The sequence below is a fragment of the Lissotriton helveticus genome, chromosome 1_1 (genome assembly GCF_964261635.1).
Source record: "Lissotriton helveticus chromosome 1_1, aLisHel1.1, whole genome shotgun sequence".
Lineage (NCBI taxonomy): Eukaryota > Metazoa > Chordata > Amphibia > Caudata > Salamandridae > Lissotriton > Lissotriton helveticus.
The window spans coordinates 1,084,478,470-1,084,490,705 of record NC_136057.1 but is presented as its reverse complement, the minus strand read 5'-3'; the positions used below and the strand labels follow the sequence as shown (position 1 = coordinate 1,084,490,705).

Here is a 12,236-nt window from a genome sequence, read left to right as displayed (position 1 = left end):
AACTATCATAGGAGTTTGGTATTCCTAAAAGATATGGTTTCGTAGCTTGCAGTTTTCAAAATTATGAACTTACGCAAGATAGACTTTTAGTTCCAGGTCTTCCCCATCTAGGGTCCAAGGACTCCTTTACTCATTCCAGATCCCTTTCAACAGGTCGATTCAGAGTTAAAGAATAAGTCGGCTCTCCCCAGGTTCGTAAAACACTGATGAATATAGTTGGGCCAATTGATATGTTGAACGTGGTCAAGGGCCATACATTCCTTCAAAATCAGAATGTTTAGGGCAGTCTCTTTACTGAGCCATATCTTTATCCACAGGTAAAGGGTGTCGGAAGGCTAACAAGTCAGAAAGATAAGCCAAACCAAACTCTTCATGTACTGCGGAGGTGGAGGTTCCCTGGGGTACACTTCAGAGCAGTCGCAAAACATTTTTGGCTATTGTAGTTCATCATGAGCGATATATCCCCAGATTTCAATGCTGTAAAACACCTTAGCAATACACTTGGCACTATAAACCTGCAGAAGAGCCCCTATCGGTCTCTTTCCCAATCTAGAGGCAAAGTTAAAAATAGCAGCATTGGCCAGTAAACGGTCTCCTTTCTGTTAAAGGGTCCTCAATTCATATGAGCATATAACATGACCCCCAGGTAAGAAAATATACTAGTCTTAGGACAAGTGTACTCAACCTGAAAGGGGTAAGACTTTCACGAACAGGATCCCACCTGCATCACATAGGATTACTAATTAGTAATCAAGTAGACCTGTTCCTCCATGAGTAGAGCAAAGGAGTTGAGCAGGGTTTGCAGCCCCCTCGCAGTCCGGGCCATGAGAACAGCGTTGTCTGCGTACAGAAGTGCAGGCAAGCCGCGCCGACCCACCTGAGGGGAGTCCACCTTGAACTTCACTAGTACCTTCTCCAGATTGTTAATATATAAATTAAACAGAAAAGGGGCCAGGATACAACCCTGCCAGACTCCTCTCTGTATTGGAAACTAGCGAGTAACTGAAATCTTGCGAGTAGCCAACTTCCACCTTCATATCTCTGTGAAGGTCTTGGATACAGAGAAGAATGTCTATCCACCCCACTGGTCAACGTAGTCTGCCAGAGCTTGGTTCTATTAACGCGGTCAAACGCAGATGACAAATCTATAAATGGCAGATAGATAGATAGTATCACAGCGGGCAAATGTGTACCTATTAAGAATCATAAACAGGTTCAAACATTGGTCCACAGCTGACCGTCCTGGGCAGAAACCAGACTTAGCATCAGCACAAATGTTTTTTCCGTTTGCCCAGCTAGTCAGCCTCCCTAATAGGATACGTCCGACAAACTTAACCACAGAGTCCAACAGGGAGATCGACCTATAAAAATGGGTGATGTGCCGGTTTCCCTTTTTAAAGACAATGGTGCATGTAGCCCAAATTCTGGGGGAGGGAGGGGGTCCCTCTCACATTAATGATTGAGGTGAAAGCTGGTACCCACAGGTTCAAGTTGAAGATAGAAGTCGGGAGGGATCCTATCTGGTCCTGGTGCCTTGTTTCTGGACATCGCAGCAATGCCCTTCTGGACATCCCAGCAATGCCCTTCCGAACTCCTCCCTTTACTAGGGCAGATTTCCCTTTTCCCACTCCACTGGTTGTAGTGCTCACATATGAAGGGCATTGAAACATTTCCTCAAAATGGCACACCCATTCATTCTCTGTAATATGAGCCACAAGGACATTAGCAGCATCTACTGCCAAGTAGGGGCTATTTTAATGCTCCAAACCTTGGAGACTCAATAATAGAAGGATGAATGTATTTTCATTATGGGTTTAATACGAGACAATGTGCTACTGTGAAGGTGATATATTATTTGCATGTTGGTAAATGTGTGATTAAGATGAAACTTATGACTTGCACATCTTTTAATGTTTTGTGCTGCAGTCTGTTTTATGCCTGATAAACCAAACTCCCCTTTAACTGTAGTTTTATGGGGGGGACTTTAGAGTCCTTGCCCACAGCTGACTTTTGTACTTGCTTTGCACAGTGAGCACCACTCTCTCCACGCACCCCCAAAAGAAGCGGTGACCTCAGATGTCTATCACCAGTTGCGGGTGAAGGAAGAAGCAAATTACATCTACGAATGTAATATTTTCCCTGCTGAAGTGGAGGGTTTGCAGAAAAACACTTGAAGAGAAACGTGGAGGTCAGAATCAACCTCGGGAAGAAAATTTGAGCATGTTCTCAACACTACTCTATTGTGGTACAAAACTACATATAGTTCAATCACTGGCAGTGATGACAATTCATTACCTCTTCTAGCAGAAGCAAGCACAACTAGGAAACTACCTGCCAGGAAAGGTGCTGCAATGAGGTCTTAAGAAAGATTCAAAAAGTTAAGCTATATATTTAGATAGCACTAAGTTAAATTTCCAAGGAGAAGGCTGCCGTCTAGGTTTTCTTCAGTAATTCCCAAAAGTCTTTACTGTGACAGCGGAGGATCTTCAGTTTGGTCCTTTTTAGTAAGCTGTGATAGCAACTAAGTGTACTAATTTCGAGATGGCGAAGATAGGGAGTCACAAATAGAAAAGAAAGCACATTTCTTTGTGGCCAAAAGTTTGACAAAGATTAAAACAACAGTTAAATATTAAATTCCTAACTAAACAAATTCTTTAAAATGGTGCGGCCAAATTGGGCATCGAAACGAGCTTGAATCTAGGCAGTGGTGCATGGTAAATTAACTTCTCTCCAGGTAGCCGCTTTCCGAACTTTGGAGACCGATATAATCCTGAGTAAAGGTGAAGTGGCTTCTATACCTTATGTTAGCTTATGGCATTTTTGTCAATTATTTGATCAATTATAACATAACATTTTACATGTTAAGACAGACACCTCAGCAGTCCAAATTTACTAAGGGTTTTTTAAAATAATCATTTCTATTGTCTTTGGCCTAACGACTATCCAGAAAGCCAGGAATATGCAGTGGCCTGTCTGCAGCAGAGGTAGGTCTTAATAAACAAAGGTATCAAAAGGATTAGATTCACATGAATTTCAAAAACCTTCTGGCGAGAAGAATGAATTCGCATCACTACTGTATTACAGTGGGAAGTTCCTTGAACCAAAGCGGATGTTATAGGCATTAAGAAAATAGACTTAAGACAAATGCTGCATCATGGCTTATGCATGGGTTCAGAAGACCGAGCCATTGACTTAGATGAAAATATACTATGCTCCAAAAGGAGGGAGCACTATATACCTTTTAAGAAATCATTTAATTACAAAAACAGACCTGAAATGGACTTCTTCTGAAGACCTGAACTGTTGAAGGTGTAGCTATGCAGGTATAGAGGGAATTTGGCCACATATGCTAAAGTTAGCATTACTGCCTCTGCCTGGCTTGCGAAAGGGTTGAAATTCTTCAGCTGACATGAAAGGCAAAAGTGCTTCCAATTGAAAGAATAGGCTAATCTGGGGCAATGTCCATAACATCTTGGTAAACTTCTATTAGCTGTATTGAGACACCATGCTTCTGAGTGCAATGATGTTAAGAAAGGATACCGAATATGCCTTTGTAGTGTGAAAAACAGAATTAGTTTGCATAACAACTTCTTGTGTAGTTTCACTGATATCTACAGATGGTCCATGTATTACAACAGCAATTATTCAGTCCCTGAAATGTCAGAGCTGGATTATAAATATTGGAATCAGAGATTGGAAGAAAAATCTAAACTGCCAAGTCCATTGTTCCGGGTCATGGCATGTTCTTTTTCGAAGATTTTATTTATTAATATCAAGCACTCAGTTGAACACTGGCAAACCTTGGCAGTAAAACCTAGTAGATTACTTCGAAGGCACACTGTCCCAGACAAAAAAACATAGTAAGACCTTAAACAACCATAGGAAAGACTCTGGGGTTTCACTGGACTCTGTGCATACTATACCGTACTTTGGTATAGTATATACAGAGCCAGCTTCCTACAAGCAGGTGATCTCCTTGGGTTCAGATGTGAAAGGTGGATCTTCTGGGTTTTTCCAGTGAGGAAGGAGGTGATCCATTTAAGCACATCCCCCAGGAGTCTTTCAATCTGCATGTAGTGGAATACAAGGTCTAAGGCTGCAGAGGGGTCAAGGAGGATCAAAGCTGCTGTTTCTCCTTGGTCAAGGAGGGTTCGGATGTCGTCAGGAGCTGCGATCAGGGCAGCTTTGGTGCTGTATTTGCTGCAGAAGTCGGATTGGGAGGCATGGATTAGCTGGTTCTGCTCCAGGTGTGCCAGGAGTTGATTGTTGGTGACCTGTTCCAGTACCTTGGCTGGGAATGGATCAGGGAGATTCGCCCGTAGTTTTTGAGTTCACTGGGGTCAGGGGAGCATTTTTTGAGTAGTGGTCTGCCTTTGGCGTGTTTCTAGGCGTTGGAAAATGTTGCAGTGGTGATAAAGGTGTTGAGTTGGGTGGCAAGTTCCTGGTCGATCCTTTGGTTTCCGAGGATGCAGATGTGGTACGGACATGGCTCTGTGGGATCTCCCAAGTAGATCGATTTCATGGTGTAGGAGGTGTCCTGGGTGGAAAGGATGTTCCAGGTCGTCAGTATGTGGTTATGGTGGTGGCATATCTGTCGAGGAAGTCTGTAGGTGTGGGATGGGTGTGAAGTTTTTGTATAGGATTGAGATCTTGTGTAAGAAGTGTGTGTGGTTGTCGCACAGCTCCTATAAGGGTGTGATGATGTTTTCGCTGGCAGCCCAGTTGGAGAACCTTTTAACAATATTGAAAAGTTCCTTGGTGTTGTTGGCGCCAGTTTTGTTCTGTGCGGCAATGGTTGTCTTCTTTGTTCCCCTCAGCAGGCGGTGGTAGAGGTTGAGGGAGGTCTTGAAGGCTGCCCTGTTGGAAGTGTTCTTGCTGGTGCGCCATCTCCTCTCCAATGGTTTGCGGTTTCTTTTCACTGTTTTGAATTCTTGAGTGTACCAGCTAGCCTTTTTAGATTATTTGATCTGGATGTTGCTCTTGATGGGGAGGAAGCTTTCTGTGCAATTGGTGATCGAGGCGTAGAGGTTTTTCACTCCCTGTTCGAAGTTGGTGGCAGTAGCTGGATTGGAGGGGTTGAGGGCATTCGCCCAGCTGGTCTCTGATTTTGTTCCCTCTCCGATGGGGGGCGTTGGTAATCTTGGGGGTGGAGGTGCGGGGGCTGGACATGCTGAAGTGGACGAATGTGTGATCGGTCCATGTGAGTTCTGTGACATGACTGTATTTGATGCAGTTTCTGGAGGTAAAAATTGTCGTGTGTGTCCTGTGGTGTGTGTGTATAGGCTCGTGGACGATCTAGGTCAATCTGAGGCTGCTCATACTGTTAAGGATATGTGCAATGTCTGTCAAAGATAGTCGATGTGGAAATAATGGTTACTGAGAAAGATGCATCGGAGTAACTAAATCACTTAAAATTGTAAACAGCTAAGACTTACCCATAGCTACACCTGAGAAGTGAATGAGCTTGTCTTCCCCAATCAGAACTTCTTCAATAAGCTTACAACTTCCCAATTTTACCAATTCTGGATGATCAAATGTTGAAGCAATTTCACCACCTATAAAAAGACCAAATACATTAACGAGTATCACTACTTTGGGTCAATGTATGCAGCATGATCAAGAATTCCTTTTTGGTAAATAAAAATTTTATAAGCAAAATTTGAATCACTAACGTTACGTACGACAATAAGACATGCAATAAAGAAATATTTAACTGTTTTCATATCAATGTACGGTCCCATGCTCCACCTATTGCCTTCAACACCTCAATCATTCCATCATCATGGCCATCTTAACCCTTTCATTGTGGAGGAAGAGACATTCATATCATTTAAATTACATCAGTTCCCACCACAAGTACCTGTATGAAGAGGTGTGGCAACCACGTGCATTATAACTTTTATAGATCCCTGAACTTTACCTCACAGAATGTGAGGAATATCTGTGATTCTAGCCAAAGTTTGAGTATTACAGATCATTTTGGGTTGGAAAACGTAGTGGGATCCGTGCAAGTTACAACACCCTGAACTTCCCTGGGTGACTTGTTTTCAGAAATGCCTGGGTTTCTAGCTTTCTCTTTGTGGCTGTTGAGTCTAGGCCACAATACCACAGCTATTTCACACTGCCAGAGTGGGTGAAATTTCAAGGCAAAATGTTGAGGTCTCCACTTAGCACTCAGATAGATCACTCACAAAAGTGAGGTACAGTTTTTCATTGGAAGAAGTGTGGGAACACACAATAGTGGTTTGTAATCAATTACATTTCTCTCCATTTTTGACTCTCAAATAAATGTAAGTGTGCAAGAAAACATCTTGAAGAATACCCGCTAAATCACACAGTAGACTGGATAAGCCAAAATTCATAGTTGTACAAATAACCAGTGTTTCTATCTTGGACACATTTTGAAAATGCAAAGGGTTGCATCATGCTCCTTTTTCCTTCATTAGATGTTACCATATGAACTGATGCATGGCTGATACACAATAAAATATAAACTGCTGCTCAGCTGTTGGCACTGGTATTGCGTGTTTTTGGCAAACCAACAAAACACATCAGTGCACCCCAACAAGGGTCTGTCAGACAACTGCGTACTACTTTTGCATATAAGCCTTCGGAGCAAATAAAATGACAGATAAAAGCTTTCCTACTAATTTTTTCTGATTTTTTCCATTACTTTTGATGTCAATTAGTTTGTCCTCTTATCAAATTCCAAATTCTCTCAACATTTCAGAAATATTAGCTTTTTAGGATCACACACAGGTTACACTCTTGTTTTACAAACTACAACTAGGTAGAAAAAAAGGAAAAATGTATTAACACAGGAAAATAAAATTCCAGCTTTTGTATTTTTCTCTGCTTGAATGCTGCGAAGATGGTGATCTTAGCACAGCAAACCTTTGTTGATGTCATTTGCAGACAAAGAAAACGCTTTCTGGCGCAGCAATTTTTGCCCAATTCTTCAAAGAAAAAAAAAAACAGAAAAATGTAGCCATATTTTGGCTATTTTCCCTGCTCCTTCCAGGGAAATCCACACTTCTGGGTACATTTATAATCCCCAGCAGGAGAGGGAAAAAAGGACAGAAAACTGTCCTGGATACCTTTTAAGTAAAATAACTTATGAAGGCTTAAGTGCAAAGTATTTCAAATATAACAATAAAAGGGTTCAGCACAGAGGGTGGAAAAGCCTCAGCAGCCAAGGGGTAGGTATGTTTTTTGGGTTGAAATTGCTCATTTATAAATACAAGAAAAACTACACTTCCGTGGTATTTATTCTAAAGGTTTTAAATAAAGAAAGTTTAATGGTGCTCAGTCAACTAACAAGATATAAATGCTATTCTGGCTATAGGGGGAAACATGCAGGTATAAACAACTATAAATTATGAAAAACCACACAGTTTAGGGTAATTCACGGTCAATGCATCCAGTCAGTTAACCTTCATGGTATAATCCATCCTAATTCCATACCTGTAACTAGAGCCAGGCGTTCTACGCCAGCAAAATCTGCATGTTCTATTGCCATGACTCCAGCAGCAGCAAACAATTGTTCAGGATAATTATAAATCAGCTGCCTAAAATAAATGTAAAAAGTGTTGGTTAAAAGGAAGCACATTTTCAAACATATAACAAACATTTTTAATTTGGGGGATGCTTCACGGCAACAAAAACAAAAAGATACGAAAAGGCAGATAGGAATCAAAATCAAATATGTAGTCCTATGCTGAAATACTCAAATTTAAATGAATTTGGAGTGTTGGCAGTGTTTACAAGCAGTTCAAACGTGATTGTTTTTCTGTAATCCTAATTCTCCTACATGGGAATCTCCACTGAAGTCACACCAGGCACTTCTTCCAAATGTTCATTTCATTGTTAAATCATTTTTTGTGACAATCATTTAGCAGACTGTCAAAGCAGGCTCTGGAGCAAATTATATATATATATATATATATATATATATATATATATTACCTACTGGCGGTCGCCAGTAGGTATATATAGTTAGAATTTTCAAAAATCCCATAGGGAAAAAATCCTATGTCTAATAACTTTGGCGTTTGTGGACGGAATTGGCTGAAATTTTCAGGAAAATGGCACATTTTGTTTCTGAGCAGCCCCTGAAAATTTTGGGGGGGTTCGTCAAGGGGGGGCCGAGAAAAAAGGGGGGTCCCAAAACGCGTTTTTCCCATGTTAATTTCCATAGGGCGGTTGGCCTCACTTTTAGCCCGAACGGCTGAATGGATTTGCACGAAACTTGGCAAAATTGTAGGGACTGGTAGCCCGATGTGCCTTTTGTAGGTCTCAATATATGTGCTCCAGTGGATTTTGAGAAATTAACGTTTAAAAAAAGATATATATCTGTAACAGCGGACCGGGCAGCGCCCCAGGACGCGTACTTTTCGCGCAACGGAGCTTTGTGAAGCGAAGCTGATTGGTTCTCCGGCGTCTGTCAACATTCCAAACAGTCCGTAGCGGCCGCCATCTTGTCTCTCGGTAGGATCGAACAGCTGAATGGATTTGCACGAAACTTGGCAAAATTGTAGGGACTGGTAGCCCGATGTGCCTTTGCTAGGTCTCAATATATGTGCTTCAGTGCATTTTGAGAAATTAACGTTCAAAAACAAGATATATATCTGTAACAGCGCTCCGCTTCGCGGAGATAAAATTATATGTGTATTACCTAGCTGTTGCTAACACCAGTTAGCGACGGCTAGTAAAAGATAGCGACCATCTTGGGCCCCACTTTGCATGTGAGTGATATTTATCACTAATGACATGCAAAGTGGGCATGCCAAGATGTTAGCGACTGGAAACAGTCGCTAACATCGCTATCTCCTATTATCAACTTTTGGAAATATTCGAGATAAGCGCGAATATCTCCAAAAGCTACCACCTGCCCTGAGCAGTTCTTAGCCATGTTATCCAATGGGAGGTGGATAACATGGCTAAGAGCATTAGCTCGGTAATGCATGAATATCGCTGAGTTTTCAGCGATATTAATGCATTGCGGTCGTTTTTTATCGTATTTCCGATAAACCTTGATAATAGCAAGGTTTATCTGCAATAATTTCTGACGGTAAAAAAATCGTTGCTAAGCATCGTTAGGGATAAATATCGCTTAACTTTGGTAATATGCCCCAACGTCTGTTAACGTTCGATTCGAAGGAAATCAGGAAGTGTTGAAAAACATTGTCTGCGCCATCTTGTCTTTTTTCAAATACCACACTTTTGTCGTGCACGGCAGCCATTTTAGATGCCTTGACCAGACCCACTCTGTGCACGCTGTCGATCCTTAGCATGGCTCCCCACCCTCGCAAGCATCTCCCCCAGGCAGTGGTCACCCCTGCTCTCTGTCTTATGCATGGGTAATAAACCTCCCCCCATCTGCGCTGCTCTTCCCTGAGAATCACACCCTGTGCCCGCCCGACACCTCCCTTTCGCCCTATTCACTACCGCACCCTCTGACACTCCTTTTCCTCTGTGTCCGATTGTCCAGGCTGGTCCTAGGGTATCAGCTAGCCCTGCAGATGTAGTTTATGGCCACAGCTGTAAAGAATCACCCCTCTTCAAAGGAGTTCTAGTAGATCAAGGCACACACTCTATGAGATCCGTCACAGCAGAAGCGTTGCTATTATCTGAAAACCATCCTGTATTGTGATTGGGGAGGGGACCGAGCCTGAAGCGGAAGATTCCAGGGATGACTCTTTGTACATCAAAGTTTTTACAATTATGTGTCACATTAAAAATATATAGCACTCCGACAAAGTAGTAAGATTATAAAACTTTAATAATTTATAAATATATACAAGAAAACAAAAATAGTAATAACATATAAACATTTTTTAGGGAAAAACAACGAAGTAGCGGTCGGCTGTGCGAATAGTCCCAACGCAGCACAACGTCCAGATTTCCGGCGTGGGGCGTCGCGGGGGGTGGGTCATCAGTAGCAAACTGTTGTGCGAATAGTTCCAAGGCAGCAGAACGCGCTGAAATCTAGATGACACGAAAGTGATGTCTAGTAAGTTGCCGCCCAGCAAATAACGGCATGGGGCGTCGCAGGGGGTGGGTCATCAGTAGCAAACTGTTGCGCGAATAGTTCCAAGGCAGCAGAACGATGGCACCAAGGTGATGTCCAGTAAGTTGCCGCACTGGTTTTGGTATCCTACAATGCTGCTCCGAATAACGGCGTGGGGCGCCCCGGGGGAGGCGGCGTGAACGGGCCTCTCCAGGTGGAGTGTGATCTGTTGTAGTGGGGCGCCCCTTTACCGTTTCAGTTGCCATTCCGTCCGTTTTTGGTCCACTGTGTCAAAAGCCGCAATTCAGCTGAGTTGCGCCCACTCTTGCGGTGCAGCGATAGGCGGCTGTCACAGGACTCTCAAAATGGCGGCAGGCTGTTTCCTTTTTGGGCCTGGTCCACTGAAATGGCCCTGGGACACCTTGGAAATCGGACGCTTGTCTGCTAGGTCTTGGACCCCATTCTCGAAAGCGTCCCCTCCGCCTTGAGAATTCATCAAAAGTTTTGGGGGCTCCGACTCCTGCAGGCTTCTGGTGGGGAGCGGCTGCCATGATTGCTCGCGGAATGACCACGACTGAGCTACGAGATGGTGGTGCTCTCATGCTGACGCCAGCTTCAGTCTGAAACATCCAGAAACAAGGTGGGGCTTTCATCGTTTGGGAAAAAAAAAAGTTTTCATCCAATGAAAAGTGTTGTTTTTAGGTCACATGATCAAGCCTTCCATCATTAGGAAACCAAAAGTAAAATGAACCAATGAAAAGTTTTATAAACAAGTCACATGACCTGTTATGCGGCATAGGGTGTAAAATGCGGAGAAAATACGTTGGCACGTGAGGCGGCGTCAGTAGCGGACCGATGTGCGAATAGGCCGAAGGCAATACAACGCGCCAAGATCCGGATGGCACCGAGGTGGTGTCATAGTTGAGAGTTCTGAGCAGCGGTTGTAACACTGTCTGAAGCTTATTTGCAGCTGCTGCAGCTTCACTACGCGCCAAGATCCGGATGGCACCGAGGTGGTGTCTAGTAAGGTGCACTGGTGTGGCCATCCTACAATGCTGAAAGTCGGCGTGGGGCGCCCCGTTGGCCTGTGAGTTTGCGTCAGTAGCGGACCGATGTGCGAATAGGCCGAAGGCAGCACAACGCGCCAAGATCCGGATGGCACCGAGGTGGTGTCTAGTAAGTTGTCGCACTTCTGTGGCCATCCTACAATGTTGAAAGTCGGCGTGGGGCGCCCCGTTGGCCTGTGAGATGGCGTCAGTAGCGGACCGATGTGCGAATGGGGCCAAAGGCAGCGCAACAATATTTTCTGATTTGAAGACACCACAAGGCGCTGAGATGCCAAGATCCGGATGGCACCGAGGTGGTGTCTAGCAAGTTGTGGCACTGGTGTGGCCATCGTACAATGGTAAAAGTCGGCGTGGGGCGCCCTGTTGGCCTGTGAGATGGTGTCAGTAGCGGACTGATGTGTGAATGGGGCCAAAGGCAGCGCAACAATATTTTCTACAATATTTTCGGAGTAGAAGACACCACAAGGCGCTGAGATGCCAAGATCCGGATGGCACCGAGGTGATGTCTAAGTTGCGGACCGATGTGCGAATGGGGCCAAAGGCAGCGCAACAATATTTTCTGAAGAGAATACACCACAAGGCGCTGAGATGCCAAGATCCGGATGGCACCGAGGTGATGTCTAAGTTGCGGACCGATGTGCGAATGGGGCCAAAGGCAGCGCAACAATATTTTCTGAAGAGAATACACCACAAGGCGCTGAGATGCCAAGATCCGGATGGCACCGAGGTGATGTCTAAGTTGCGGACCGATGTGCGAATGGGGCCAAAGGTAGCGTAACAAGATTTTCTGTATGGAAGATACCACTAGGCGTTGAGATGCCAAGATTCGGATGGCACCGAGGTGATGTCTAGCAAGTTGTGCCACTGGTGTGGCCATCGTACAATGGTAAAAGTCGGCGTGGGGCGCCCTATTGGCCTGTGAGATGGTGTCAGTAGCGGACTGATGTGCAAATGGGGCCAAAGGCAGCGCAACAATATTTTCTGACTGACACCACAAGGCGCTGAGATGCCAAGATCCGGATGGCACCGAGGTGATGTCTAAGTTGCGGACTGATGTGCGAATGGGGCCAAAGGCAGCGTAACAATATTTTCTGTATGGAAGATACCACTAGGCGTTGAGATGCCAAGATTCGGATGGCACCGAGGTGATGTCTAGCAAG

General features: G+C 44.1%; 1 protein-coding gene across 1 annotated transcript in view; it reads right to left on the bottom strand.

The window, feature by feature from the left end:
- CCT2 (chaperonin containing TCP1 subunit 2) overlaps positions 1-12,236 on the bottom strand; it is a 310,711-nt gene that overhangs the window by 114,285 nt on the left and 184,190 nt on the right. The window contains exons 10-11 of the mRNA XM_078678105.1: positions 7,465-7,568; positions 5,436-5,555 (exon numbers count right to left, since the gene is read on the bottom strand). Of these exons, the coding sequence (XP_078534231.1) occupies positions 5,436-5,555; positions 7,465-7,568 (224 nt within the window). The remainder of the gene's footprint in view (positions 1-5,435; positions 5,556-7,464; positions 7,569-12,236) is intronic.